Source organism: Schistocerca cancellata, chromosome 9 (genome assembly GCF_023864275.1).
Source record: "Schistocerca cancellata isolate TAMUIC-IGC-003103 chromosome 9, iqSchCanc2.1, whole genome shotgun sequence".
NCBI classification, from domain to species: Eukaryota; Metazoa; Arthropoda; class Insecta; order Orthoptera; family Acrididae; genus Schistocerca; species Schistocerca cancellata.
Window position 1 is genome coordinate 150,645,330 of NC_064634.1, and position 15,108 is coordinate 150,660,437.

General features: G+C 37.9%; 1 protein-coding gene across 1 annotated transcript in view; it reads left to right on the forward strand.

Moving 5' to 3' along the window:
* The first annotated feature begins 7,318 nt into the window (after positions 1-7,318).
* LOC126101242 (histone-lysine N-methyltransferase PRDM7-like) overlaps positions 7,319-15,108 on the forward strand; it is a 95,451-nt gene continuing 87,661 nt past the window's right edge. Inside the window, exon 1 of the mRNA XM_049911930.1 lies at positions 7,319-7,382. Within this exon, the coding sequence (XP_049767887.1) occupies positions 7,319-7,382 (64 nt within the window). The remainder of the gene's footprint in view (positions 7,383-15,108) is intronic.

Genomic DNA, 15,108 nt, shown 5'->3' on the forward strand with positions numbered 1-15,108 from the left:
TTTGGAGCACAGCATTATATGGTAGTGAAACATCCACTATAGGAAAACTGGAACAGAATGGAATTGAACTATTTGAGATGTGATACTACACATGAATGTTAAAAATTATGTGCACTGATAATGTAAGGAATGAGGTGGTTCTGCATAGAATTGGAGAGGAAAGGAATATATGGAAAACACTGAAAAGGAGGAGGAACAGGTTGTTATGACATCTATTAAGATATCAGGGAATAACTTACATGGTACTGGAGGGATCCGTAGAGGGTACAAACTGTAGAGAAACACAGAGGCTGGAATATATACAGTAGCTAATTGAGGACTTAGGTTGCAGGTGCTACTCAGAGGTGAAGAGGTTGGCATAGGAGAGGAATTTGTTGTGGGCCACATCAAGCCAGTTGGAAGACTGGTGACTCAGTAATAATAATAATAATAATAATAATAATAATAATAAGGTCTGAGAAAGGAAAGAAGATGATAATAATAATAATGATGATGATGATAATAACATTATTATTATTTTCTTTCTCAGATGTTATGTCTGGTTAAAAATAGAAAATGATGTGGATCTTGATCAAGCATGACTTTCTTTTAACTGTGCGGTGTATGTTACATTGCATTCAGGAACTTTCGGGTAATTGAACATGTATCAATAATTACAGATTTCTGTAGTTGTATATATAAGTTTGGATGTAGCTGTATTGCGTTGATGTACTGGTGGATATTGTGTGGTATGACTCCTGTAGTTGATAGTATAATTGGTATAATGTCAATTTTATACTAATGCCACATGTCCTTGACTTCTTCAGCCAGTTGGATGTATTTTTCAATTTTTTCTCCTGTTTTCTTCTGTATATTTGTTGTATTGGGTATGGATATTTCGATTAATTATGTTAATTTCTTCTTTTTATCGGTGAGTATGATGTCAGGTTTGTTATGTGGTGTTGTTTTATCTGTTACAATGGTTCTGTTCCAGTATAATTTGTATTCATCATTCTCCAGTACATTTTGTGGTGCATACTTGTATGTGGGAACGTGTTGTTTTATTAGTTTATGTTGTATGGCAGTTTGTTAATGTATTATTTTTGCTACATTGTCATGTCTTCTGGGGTATTCTGTATTTGCTAGCATTGTACATCTGGTTGTGATGTGATATACTGTTTCTATTTGTTGTTTGCAAAGTCTGCATTTATCTGTTGCGGTATTGGGATCTTTAATAATATGCTTGCTGTAATGTCTGGTGTTTATTGTTTGGTCCTGTATTGCAGTCATGAATCCTTCCGTCTCACTGTATATATTGCCTTTTCTTAGCCATGTGTTGGATGCGTCTTGATCTATGTGTGGCTGTGTTAGATGATACGGGTGCTTGCAATGTAGTGTTTTCTTTTTACAATTTACTTTCTTCGTATCTGTTGATGTTGTGTGATCTAAAGGGTTGTAGAGGTGGTTATGAAGCTGTAGTGGTGTAGCCGATGTATTTATATGAGTGATCGCTTTGTGTATTTTTCTAGTTTCTGCTCGTTCTAGAAATAATTTTCTTAAATTGTCTACCTGTCCATAATGTAGGTTTTTATGTCGATAAATCCCCTTCCTCCTTCCTTTCTGCTTAATGTGAATATTTTTGTTGCTGAATGTATGTGATGTATTCTATATTTGTGGCATTGTGATCGTGTAAGTGTATTGAGTGCTTCTAGGTCTGTGTTACTCCATTTCACTACTCCAAATGAGTAGGACAATATTGGTATAGCATAAGTATTTATAGCTTTTGTCTTGTTTCTTGCTGTCAATTCTGTTTTCAGTATTTTTGTTAGTCTTTGCCTATATTTTTCCTTTAGTTCCTCTTTAATATTTGTATTATCTATTCCTATTTTTTGTCTGTATCCTAGATATTTATAGGCATCTGTTTTTTTTCCATCACTTCTATGCAGTCGCTGTGGTTATCCAATATGTAATCTTCTTGTTTAGTGTGTTTTCCCTTGACTATGCTATTTTTCTTACATTTATCTGTTCCAAAAGCCATATTTATATCATTGCTGAATACTTCTGTTATATTTAGTAATTGGTTGAGTAGTTGATTTGTTGCTGCCAGTAGTTTTAGATCATACATGTATAGCAAATGTGTGATTTTGTGTTGGTATGTTCCAGTAATATTGTATCCATAATTTGTATTATTTTGCATGTTGGATAGTGGGTTCAGAGCAAGACAGAACCAGAAAGGTCTTAATGAGTCTCCTTGGTATATTCCACGCTTAATCTGTATTGGCTGTGATGTGATATTATTTGAATTTGTTTGGATATTAAGTGTGGTTTTCCAATTTTTCATTACTATGTTTAGGAACTGTATCAATTTAGGATCTACTTTGTATATTTCCAATATTTGTAGTAACCATGGTTCAAAATGGCTCTGAGCACTATGGGACTTAACATCTGTGGTCATCAGTCCCCTAGAACTTAGAACTACTTAAATCTAACTAACCTAAGGACATCACACACATCCATGCCCAAGGCAGGATTCGAACCTGTGACCGTAGCAGTCGCGCGGTTCCGGACTGAGCGCCTAGAACCACGAGACCACCGCGGCCGGCGTAGTAACCATGAGTGGGGTACACTATCAAAAGCTTTTTGGTAATCAATGTATGCGTAGTATAGCGACCTTTGTTTAGTTTTAGCTTGATATGTCACCTCTGTATCTATTAGCAGTTGCTCTTTACAACCTCGTGCTCCTTTGCAGCAGCCTTTTTGTTCTTCATTTATAATTTTGTTCTGTGTTGTATGTGTCATTAATTTATGTGTAATGACTGAAGTTAATATTTTGTATATTGTTGGTAGGCATGTTATGGAGCGATATTTTGTTGGGTTTGCTGTGTCTGCTTGATCTTTAGGTTTCAGATAAGTTATTCCTTGTGTAAGTGTATCAGGGACTGTGTGTGGGTCTGCAATGTAATTGTTAAATAATTTATGTTTAAAAAGAAAGATGAGACTTACCAAACAAAAGCGCTGGCAGGTCGATAGACACACAAACATACACACAAAACTCTAGCTTTCGCAACCAACGGTTGCCTCGTCAGGAAAGAGGGAAGGAGAGGGAAAGACGAAAGGATATGGGTTTTAAGGGAGAGGGTAAGGAGTCATTCCAATCCCGGGAGCGGAAAGACTTACCTTAGGGGGAAAAAAGGACAGGTATACACGCGCGCTCGCGCGCGCGCACACGCACACGCACACGCACACGCACACGCGCACGCCCACGCCCACGCCCACGCCCACGCCCACGCCCACGCGCACGCGCACGCGCACGCGCACGCGCACGCGCACGCGCACACACATATCCATCCGCATATACACAGACACAAGCAGACATTTTCCCCCCTAAGGTAAGTCTTTCCGCTCCCGGGATTGGAATGACTCCTTACCCTCTTCCTTAAAACCCATATCCTTTTGTCTTTCCCTCTCCTTCCCTCTTTCCTGACGAGGCAACCGTTGGTTGCGAAAGCTTGAATTTTGTGTGTATGTTTGTGTTTGTTTGTGTGTCTATCGACCTGCCAGCGCTTTTGTTCGGTAAGTCTCATCATCTTTCTTTTTAAATATATTTTTCCCACGTGGAATTATTCCCTCTATTATATTCATATGTTAAATAATTTAGTTAGATGTGAATGTGTTGAGGTGAACTTCTTTAGCCAGAAATTTGCTATTTTATCTTTTCTATGGGCTTTCCAATTGTGAGTAGAATTAATTGCTCGGGTGACTTCATGTTGCAAAATTATCACTTCAGGCATTTGTGGTATCATCTTGTATGTGTCGGTTTCTGCTTGTATCCACCGTGCATGCCTGTTATGTTGTACCGGGTTTGACCATATGTTGCTCCAGAAGTGTTTCATGTCTGTTATGTTTGGTGGATAGTCTATTTTAATGTGTGTGTTACCTATTGTCTGGTAAAATTTCTTTTGGTTTGTGTTAAATGTTTGGTTTTGTTTCCTTCTATTTTCACTTTTTTTGTATCTTCTAAGTCGTTTGGCCAATGCTTGTAATTTCTGCTTCTTTTCATCTAACTGCTCTATCGCTTCTTGTTGTGAGATTTTACCCAACCTTTTTCGTTTTTTTGTCTGATATTTCATTTCTTATAAATTGTGTTAGCTGTCCGATGTCTCTTCTCAGTTTTTCTATTCTGATCTGTAGCCTGTGTTGCCATGCTGGTTATGTGGGTTTCTTCTGTGTGTTGGTTGGTTCTGATCTCTGCCTAGTGTGTATATTTAGTGTAGTGAGTGCCCCTCTATAAATCAGTAGTTGTAACTCTTCCATAGTTGTATTTTCATTTATTTTGTTGTGTATGATTGTGTTGATAGTTGTTATTGTTGTTTCGACCTGTGGGTTATTTGGTGGTCTATGCAAGAATGGTCTAGTGTCTGTATTTGTGTCTTTGTATTCTATATAAGTCAGTTGAAATATTTCTTCTATATCTAACATGTGTGTCACTTCGTGTTCTATTTGTGCTTGTTCTTGTGGCTGTCTTAAGATTTCGTTTTCCTCTGATTGTTTAATTGATGCGTGTTGTTCTTTGTTTGTTTGCTCTGGGATGTTTGAGTCCATTACTGTATTTTCTTCTTCTTCTTCTGATTGCACATTATTTTGTTCTAGTATTTGTTGTACTTGATGTTTGATGTCTTTTTAATTCTGACTGGCGTATCCTGTTATTTTTTATTATTACACAGATCTGATCAGCTAGTCATTGTTCGGTTAAAAATTTTAATTCTGGGTATCTGGTAATAAATGTTGTGTATACTTGTGATCTGTATCCAGTTGTGTTGGTTCCTAAGTTTGTTGCTTGGTAATAACAGAACATGAGGTGTCGGTTAACTTCATCTGACCCTCACATCATCTGTCACTGTTTTCCTTCTAGAGTGGTTGTAGGAAGCATATCCTGCAAAACACCTCTATTTGGATTTAAATCATTTTCCGTGTGGCTAGCAGTGTCGTTACCATTGTGGACGGGCGTAGGGTTCAAGCGTCGTCCCCAACCATGACAACGCTTGTCAGAGGCTTCATTAGTTCTGTCCTGAACCAACTAATCACACTAAAAGGGGGGTTAGCCCTATTAGTGGTTTGTTCTTTTTGTTGCCTTTGACTGGCAGAACATACCTAAGGCCTATTCTTTCCCCGGGCCGCCATGGGGTTTATTGTTATTATTATTATTATTATTATTATTATTATTATTATTATTATTATTATTATAATCGCGCACATCAGTGTTGTGTGTCTTGTGGAGTCCCGAGAGGCTTAATGTTCAGAGTTTATGAATAAGTCTGTGTTTGTGTGACTTGTGTCAGTTTAGTGTATTACTTGGCTACTACCCAATGGGATCCCATCCTCATCACCAGTTGTGTAGTAACCAAGTAGTACACAAAACCCACCCAAGTCGCACAAACTTGACTTTATTCATATCCTCTGAACATTATGCCTCTCAGGGGCTCCACAAGATGCAGAACACTAGTGTGTGCAATACAAACTGGAAATACAATAAGAGATACAGTCAGTGCTGCACCGTGCATATATAGGCGCAGACCACTGGTAGATGGTGTGGCAGAGACCATGCTGTGTGCACATTTCCTGCCAGCGGCGTCTAGTGGCTGGCTCATGCTGATACAGTTGGTGGGTGATCTGAGTGCATGCATGTGGCAACCCACACTCAGCGCACTCATACTCACACTTACACTTACATGCACTAGTAGCGGGATGCAGCAGTTTTATTGGTAGGATACTGGGAAAATGCAACCAGCCTACAGGGGAGATAGCTACAAAACACTTGCTCAAACCATCCTAGAATACTGTTCAAGTGTGGGGGATCCGTACCAAATCAGACTATCAGTATGTAGTCTACCTGTTACAGACTACTCAACTTACTTGCTGTACTGGTCCTTCATGATGGGTGTATATCTGCTTTGATATCACCAATATTTCCATTCTTGTTTCCATATGTCTGATTTAACTAGCATAACAGATGACTGTGGAATTGTAACTGATAAATAACAGTGACAACACTTTGTTTTTAGTGTAATTTTCTAATAGATTCAAAAGTAAGTTTCTACATTTGAGTGTTCATATCACAGAATTTAGCCATGTAATGAAGTGCAGTATTTGCCATATTGCTTTTATTATATCACAATAATGTTTTATATAAAATTCCTGCTGTTATAAAAGTGGTTTTTCATTGTTGTTGTAATTAAAATTTTATAAATTTGTTGCAGATATTTGTCATAAATTACTGAATTATTTAAAAAATTTCTTTGGCAAAATATCTTCTAATTGTACAAATGAATCTCACAAAATTAACCTTAAAAATAATACTTTTATTTAACATTGGAATCACAGGTGAGGTACAAAATGTAATATGATAGTAATGTGAACCTGAGGTAATTCACATCAGTTGTATTTTAATAGATAAACGTCTTTTACTGTAGAAGATTTTTACATTCAGATATAAAAAATGTATACATGTTAACAATAACAAGATTTTAGAGTCAGCTAATTGTATAAGTAGGCTGTGTGACACAAAAATACGTAAATATGAAATATTAAGTGAATTACAGTAGATACAGATACACGTAAATGGAGTTCAGCAGTGTTCGCATTGAGTAGGTGTTACTCACGACATTGGTATTGGAATCTGTTGTTGATGTACATGATATTGGTATAAATATATGTTGTTAATGATGTAACTTGTGGTTCTGTATGTGTCATTTGACTCTGCCATCTTACAAGCAGACACTGGAAGTCAAGAAAGGAGAGCAGCACCAATGGTCACACCTTTGTTTGATCTGCAAAGGAGCATTATGGAAATGCAGGAAAACCTAGGTTGGCAGACATTTGAACTCTCTCAAAGGACTACCAATTATGGTTCAAATACCAATATTAAGTGAGGAATATACTGCAGCTCCTTACTCATCACTCTTGCAGTGATTGTGAATAGAAGATAATGGGATTGCAGATTGCACAGAGGCATTTAAGAAGTTATTTTCCTACACTTAATGCATTAGTGGAAGGGGAGAAACCTTCATATATGATACAGTTGGAAGTACCTTTTGTCATGCCCTTCTCATTGCTTTGCAGAGTATGGATGTAGATGAAGACATAGAAGAAGATCTATGGTGTGTGATAAACGGCATGAACGAGGCACAGTTCTCTGAACAACAGTGCTGCTAGAGTGACATTGAAGTGACCAACCACAGCTCAAGTTTCAGGATGGGCAGTGATGAATACTGCTCCAAATACAAACTAGCTTGATATTCTCACTTGGAGATGAACATAATGAGCAACGGGACGAGGAGCGATGGTGAAGGTTAATTCTCCATTAAGAATCACTGGACCTGCTTCATCATTGCCAGGACATGTCGGTGAGGTGCAAATACCAAGGTGGCAGCATAAATACATCCTAACACTAACATGGCGAAGACCCTCTTGTTATTTCCGACATCAGTTACTTGCCGTCACTCTGCGTGGAATTTTAACCGATAACAAAGATTGTGTGGCTGAATACTACTCAGCCTTCCAGAATACTGCAGCAATAGTGTCATCCAAGATAAACTAGATTGAGTCTTTTCTCAGTGCTGGTTAAGATTTCAGTATTTTTGTTTCCTGCTGACCATAACATGTTTCATTTTAGTAGAAAGTGAAGTTACAGATTGTGTGTCCACTATGCAACGAATCCAAGTATTATGTAGCAGTCTTTTAATGTTCAATTAATATATTTTATGTGGGATTTGGTATCAGGCAGTGGACTAAGTTATCAGACAGATTTAGTGGAGTAGGATGTCAAGCGGGCCGACTTGGGGCAGGAGAGGCACCACAGGACATTTTAATTTCCACTGTCTATACTTATACAAATAAATTCATAAAACTTTATCAGCATGACCAGGAGTGATTCAGGGTTTACACTCATAGCAATGGAAGTTCAAACACATAAAATAAGTTTATTTTACATGTGAAATTTCGTTTTGTTTTCACTTACTATTGGCTGCATTTGTTGTTGTTGTAGGTACACTTTTCTTCATAAGTAAGGGAGCTCCTTTGATGAATTTTGTGCAGTATACAAACCATACTTAGAAGTGTTTGAAACAGTAGAATTTATTTAATTTATGAAAAAATGGAGGAGCTGTTACATTTTAAAAATCATGTGTAGAAAAAACTCAAATTTTATATTTAATTATCTCAATTTTTATGTCTGTTTTTAAAAGATTTGGAAAATTCTAGAGTTTTGCATTAAGGAGTTTGTGTTTAATAAGCATACCAAGTTTGAAAGTAATAGGATATTTATTTTGGATGGTACATGTACCTAAGTACAGAAATTTGTGTTTTACGGAAAATGGCTGTTAAAGTTTCTGCTTATATTTGGGATTCTTTTAGAAATGTCAGGCACAATTAGCAGGTTCTTTTTCATTTTCTGTGTCAGTTTTCTTCCTTTTTCACATTACCATGATGCACTCCTTTTGATTTTATCACCTCCAAAAATGTTTTATCTGCTTTCACTACACGCTCTCTATCACATGCAAAGCTTTGATACAGTTCACTCCGGGCTTAATTCTCATTTTTCTCTAAAACATATTTCCTGCTTTGCACATCATCATTAAAATGTGAAACTGCATCATAAGTATCAATAGTAAGTGCATTTCCTCCCACAAAAATGGGTATTGGCAATCTTTCCCATACCCTTTGGTTCATACTTTCATTTGAGTTTTGGGTACTGCCATGAAGACATTTCTTCAATAAGTTTTCATTTGCAAGGTCTGTGCGTATAGTTTTAATGGCTTCCATTAAGCCAGTTGATAGAGAATTACTGTGATGAAGAATATCACCACAAGAAATTGACCTTTGGTTGCCACACCATGATTCACTTCCTTTTGGGCACAATTTGTGGATAGTGTTCTTGTCTGTTGACATTTTGTGGAAGTATAAGGCCCAAACTGCTTGCTTCATATTTTTCAAGTCCCCTGTGTTCCTTCTTATTGCCAAACCATAACAGTTTGCAGCTTGTTAATTTCTGCATCCGTCAGTCGTCAGTCGCCCTCTCCCATTTATTCCCTTCCCATCAGTGAACCCAACAATGCACGTTGATATCAGCAGAGAAAGTATCGATATTAATAGTTCTTTGCTTCACGTATGACAATCTCTGGCGCAAATATATACATTCAAATTCTACAAAATGAAATACATTTGCGTATAACAGAATAATGCTCTGCAAGGGGGTGTGGCACTGCATCTTTGTACACTTAAGACCAAATAGCGTGCCCTATATATGTTTTATACATAAAACTGTTCAGGAAGATGTGGGCTACAAAATGAGCATACTTTTGAATTTTTATTTTTTTTTTTAATTTATTTTTTTTTTAATTTCAGACGTCCTACCCCCCTTAAGGATCTTAACCTTGAAGTTTCACTGATGTTAAGGAGAAATTCACATGTTTTCTCTGTCTCTTAGGGAGCTCAGTTCATGCTTTGCAGTTGTAACAAAAATTATGTATTTTATAATTTTTTTTTTTTTCTTGACCTCAATTTCAAGCATCCTATTGACTTGGATTTCATCATCACTACTGAGCCAGTGTAGAAGTCTTGTGTCCTGTTATCCAGGTCCTCTAGAACTAGTCCCCAACTCCCAAAGAGTGCATCATTGGAAGTAGTACCAAGGATGGAGAATTTTCTTTTTAGCTATAAAGTAATTCCCATTTTTTAAATTTAATAACTGATACAATTGGTATTTGTGTATGCTCCTGATAACTTGATTTGCTCTGTACTTTGATCATCTGTCTCATCTTCTTTCTGATCATCAACATACAGTATTTACCAGGTGGTTATAATTGAGCTTTCCTAATTTGACACATTATGATATGGAAAGTAATTACAGTAAAAGTCTGAAACTTGGTAGCATTAATGTCCAGAGTATGGATTGTGTGATTTCCGTGCATCACAGCATCTCCGTCCAGTTCCAACTATGGCCGTGATCAGTCATCGTGATTCATAGTCTCACACACCTGACCAATCGCAGTGTGCTTGTCGACATGTCAGCATGAGCATGGACAAAAGAAGCAAGGCATTACTGGTGAAGCTCTATTATCAAAATAACACAGGGTGTATACGACCTGGGGCAACCGGAAGATCCGGGAAAAATCCGGGAATTTTTTCATCCAGGAGAAAACCGGGAAAAACCTGGGAATTCTTTATAATTCCGGGAATTTTTCATTGTTTTAGTTTTCAGTTAAATTTTTGTAGTTTTGACTGGTAAGAACCGATACTCTAACAAAGGATATTACTGTATCCCGCTACTGCAGAATAATACTTCAACAATAAAACATAAACAAGAGAAAAAACCAAAATAACTTAAATTGCAAAGGAAAGACGCCATATACAACAACGACACAAAGTGCTCATGCAAGCGTCCGCCAACAGCAAAATGTGTCAAAGGCTTTAGATAGATTGTGCAATGCTTCATAACAACAAATTGCCTCTGATGAGCGTGAAGTCACAACTGTTTACATTAGATTTGTTTTAGAGTTACGAGCGGGCTCGTATGCATGCGCAGTTGAGTCGCGTTTGATTAGTAGATTCTCCCGCTTCTGGCTACAGGGATGTGACTGTTGGCTGTGCAAGCAGTCGCAGCAATCAGCTAGATGCTACCGGAAAAAGGGGGCACCAAATTCATATTCTTGAGGAAAAGATCTTCTTTCATAAAGCGCCTCGCATCCAGCGCACGTTTGTCTATCGATTATTCATATGATTTTGAAACGCTTCCCTGTTGGCATTTGAACATTTTTAAACACATTTTAAGTTGATTTCTGAATGAAACATAAGTTGATTTTTGAATGCGTGATGTGTGTCTCAGGAGAATCCTCGTCGCATCTAGAAATAAACTTTCCGCACACAAAAGGGGACGGGACTATACGTACTGAATGGAGTAAAGCCGAACGGATGAATGACAATCGCTGTCTGATTATGTGGTTGATTGGGTTTGCAAATGTTTAGCGTTCTTGTAATTACTAGTGAAATCTATAGATTCAGACTACCAGAATGGAAATAAACGACTGACGGGAATAACAGATGAGAAAGATTACGTATTATCTTCTCGGTCTATCCAAGAAAATGAAATTTTGACAGGAAATTTTTGGCCAGATCGCTATACTAGTAGGGACCAGTAGTACAGTCCCCGGCTAGCAGCTGCTTAAGTTCTATTTTGGAAGTAACGCGGAAAACGTGTTGTACGAACACGTAATAGCGCCTAGCCGGAAAATAATCGCGGAATAACTAAACCTGTGATTGTGGCAGGGTTAGTGAAGTTAGTCGACGAACAAATTTTGACAATGGCAGGAGTAGCTACAGAATTGGTGGTGAGAAGATTGTTAGAACGAGGAAGGAAAAGTAACAGGAACATCACACAAATTGTGGAGGAATAAGACGATTCCGAATTTATATAAAAATTTCGTAATACTACTTTTCCATCTCATGCTTGAGATGAAATGTGAAACTATTTCCTAACATAAAGCTTTTTGCTTGTAGTAGGCATTATAGGCATTTGATATTGGTACTTCGTGAATTATATTCTGTCTTGTTATAAAAATGGCCATTTGTGCCAAAACAGTCTCGTTTACTTGGTGTGTGTTACAAAATTGCTGCAATATTAGAGAGGACTATTTTGTTTTCTCTAACAGATGGTGACAAAATAGACGTAATCAGATCGAGAAACCACACCAGTCTTGGGTATTATTTGTGTTAATAACTTTTTCAGTATTAGATAACGACATTTTAATTTTTCATGTATCAAAACGTTTGACGGACTTTTATGAGATAATAGATTCTTTCGCATAAAAGATAGCATGACATGTAAAGCAGTAGCAATATTAGAGAGACAAAAATGCTAGGAACTAAGGATTGAAGAAATGTGTAATTTCTTGCTTATCTCTTGTCTTTTTTTGGTTTTATGTATCCTATATTTAATTTTATATCACACAAAACAGCAAGTTATTAGCTAATAGGCAATAAAGACTGCAAATTTTCTGAAGAGTTCTTGTCCTCCCGATTACAAGTAATCCCATCCGCTATTAATTGCGAGATTTTTTAAAAAGAGGGGCAGGCTGTCAAACGGTTCGACTGGGAGCAGGAGAGGCACCATAGGGCATTTCAATATTTCTACTGTCCTGAATATAGTTTGATGGCGTCCATTACAAAATATACATGTTTCAATTCCACAGAGTAAAATACAGTGATGTACGGTACAAGAATGCTTTATGAAGAGGCGTGGCACTGCACTTTGGCACACTAAGACCAAATAATATGACTTAACATTTCCTCGAACACATATGGTTTATGTTTCAGACTTTTCAGAAAGATATTCGCTACAAGATGAACATATTTTTGAAAATTTGATTTCTTTTAGTATTAACCCGGTTCGCAAATATTGTAGATCCGGGGCTGATGCGCAGAGCATTCTGAGATATTTACCGTACTGATTTTGCTTTTTCCCCCTCATTTACTCTCACGTCACATGAAAAGAACACGGATATCTGTGGCCGGGAGCTATAAAGTGAATTAAAATGCATTCAAATAATCATGGAAGGCTAAAATATGTCATTAGTTTCAGATTTTATTTTATTTCCACTTTTCTGACAGTCAAACATTTATCACCTTGCGGAACAATGAAGTTATTTTTGTCTGTTTGCTAAAGAAATTTGACTTTTATAGACTTTTTCTGCAAAGGCAGCCAATGTATTTGAAACGAAATGTTTAATTCCACAGTACTGGCCAGTTTCAACTGTTCGCTGCATTTCAAGTGCACGTTTTCATCTTACAGCACATATGGCATTTTTCCATAATAAAGAACCACACATGATATAATGCAGTACTGGTGCTTCAAGAAAATTTACATTCCGAAAACCACACAGAAAAGCTTAATATCAGGTCGAGGTCTACTTCATTGGGAATCTGGACATACGAACGTGCGCTTTAAGTATGCACTTTAAATGTGCGCATTTTAGTATGGTTCACGAAATTCCAATGCTCTTGGAGTATCGTCTCATCTCTCGTTTCTTTTATGACATAATGTATGACCTTTTAATATTTTACACCTACGTACATACGGGCTTCCTATGTCATGATAGCTGCGCAAGTGCGGTGTCGCCTGTTATCTGCGCTCTTGGGCTACTGCTGAAACGAACCTATTTCTAACAAGTCGCAGGAAAATATTGCGAATATTGGTTTGAAAAGCGTTACTTTCAAAGTAAATGTCCTTTTACGCAAGTTGAACTACGTGCGAGAATGTACCATGGAATTATTAAATCAAAGAGCGTTTGACTCTCATTTAAAAATCAACTCTTTGATGACGAGCCATTTAGAAGATTTTCGAACGCGCGTTTTCACCCGGGAGAAAGTGTATTTTTAACCGGGAAATCCAGGAATTTATTTTTTCCTTGTCCCCATATACACCCTGTAACAGTAATGATGCAGCTGCACCTCAAGAATATTGCCGGCTGAAAGAAGTGCAGAAGGGTCCTCTCTCTACAGCTGCTGTGCAATGCATGAAGTAGTAGTTCGAATCAACTGGAGAACTGGGTGATGGTCTGGGAAGAGGTTGATGACTGGTTGCACCATAGGTGGTTGATGAAATTGGTGTTGCTATGGCAGACAATGCTGCGCACATTCTCAATTGTCAGGCAGTGCGCGTGCTGTGTCACGACAGTTGAACATCCCATGGTCCACTGTGCAGAAGGTGCTTTGAACCATTCTCAAAAGTATCCGTACAAGATCCATATCGTACAGCAGCTTGCACCACAAGACACACACTGACATGTTGACTTCACTCTCCACTTTCTTGCAATGATTGAAGTTAATGAGGGCTGGCCCTGGACCATCCTATGGACAGAGGAAGCTCGTTTTTCTCTGACGATTAAGTTGATCACACAGAATTGCCGAGTGTGGGGATCTTTGTCTCCAGTCACTGTGCATGAAGTTCCTCTGTATGGCGAACGCATCACTGTATGGTGTGGCTCATGGCTACATTCATCATTGGCCCATTCTTTTTTGAACCGGTTGGTGCTAAAGGACCAAAGACGTGCAGTGTTACTGGCCAGTGTTACTGCAGTACGCTTCACATGTCATACCCATCCTACAAGAGAAAGATGCATTGAACTCAAGAGTTTTCATGCAATAGGGGCCACACCGCACATTGCTTGTGAAGTTCACCTGCTTCTGCAAAACAAATGTGGAAATGATCGAATTATCAGCCGATCTTTTGTAATTGCTTGGCCGGCGTGATCACATGGGCTCAATCCTTGCGATTTCTGGTTGTGGGGCTACCTGAAGGACCGATTTTGCCAGGGTAACATTCACACATGTGCTGATCTGAAGTGCAGTATATCAAGAGAAGTAGCCAGAATATCTACAGACATGCTTTGTTCTGCTGTGCAGAATGCAATCCTGCATTTTTGGACGCTTCTGGACCCAGATAGGCACCATATTGAGCCCCTTTTGTAGCAGTAATGGTACCAGTATATAACGGTATGATGTACCATAGCAGCACATTGAAACTGTTTCAATTGAACTGATTCGGCATTATCTCTCTTTCTCATGTCCTTGACATTAATGTTACCAAGTTTGGTAGTCGTACCATAATTAGTTTCCGTGTTATATCATGTTAAATATGGAAAGTTTAATTACAACCATCCAGTACATAAAGAGGGCAATCAATACCTGCTAGCATTCTGTTATTGTACAGAGATATTGAGGCTATATTTTAGTATGAGAATGATTGAAGGTTTTTATTGCTGATGTTGCTTAGAGCAGGGTCTGGTTGCTATTATCCTTTCCAAGCTGTTTTGCAAACCAACAAATGCTCAGCATACAGAACCATTCATGTCATTTCATTTTTGTGTAACTATTGTTTGATTGCTGAGCAAGGTGGTGCAGGGGTAAAGATACTAGAATCTCACCCACAGAGATGGAGATCCAGATTTTGGTTCAGTCATCCAGATTTAGGTTTTCCAAGGTTTCTGTAAAATTCTTGAAGCAAATGCCAGGACAGTTCCTTTAAAAAGCACAGGGCTGATTTTTCTTCCTCGTCTTATTCCAACTTGTGCTTGT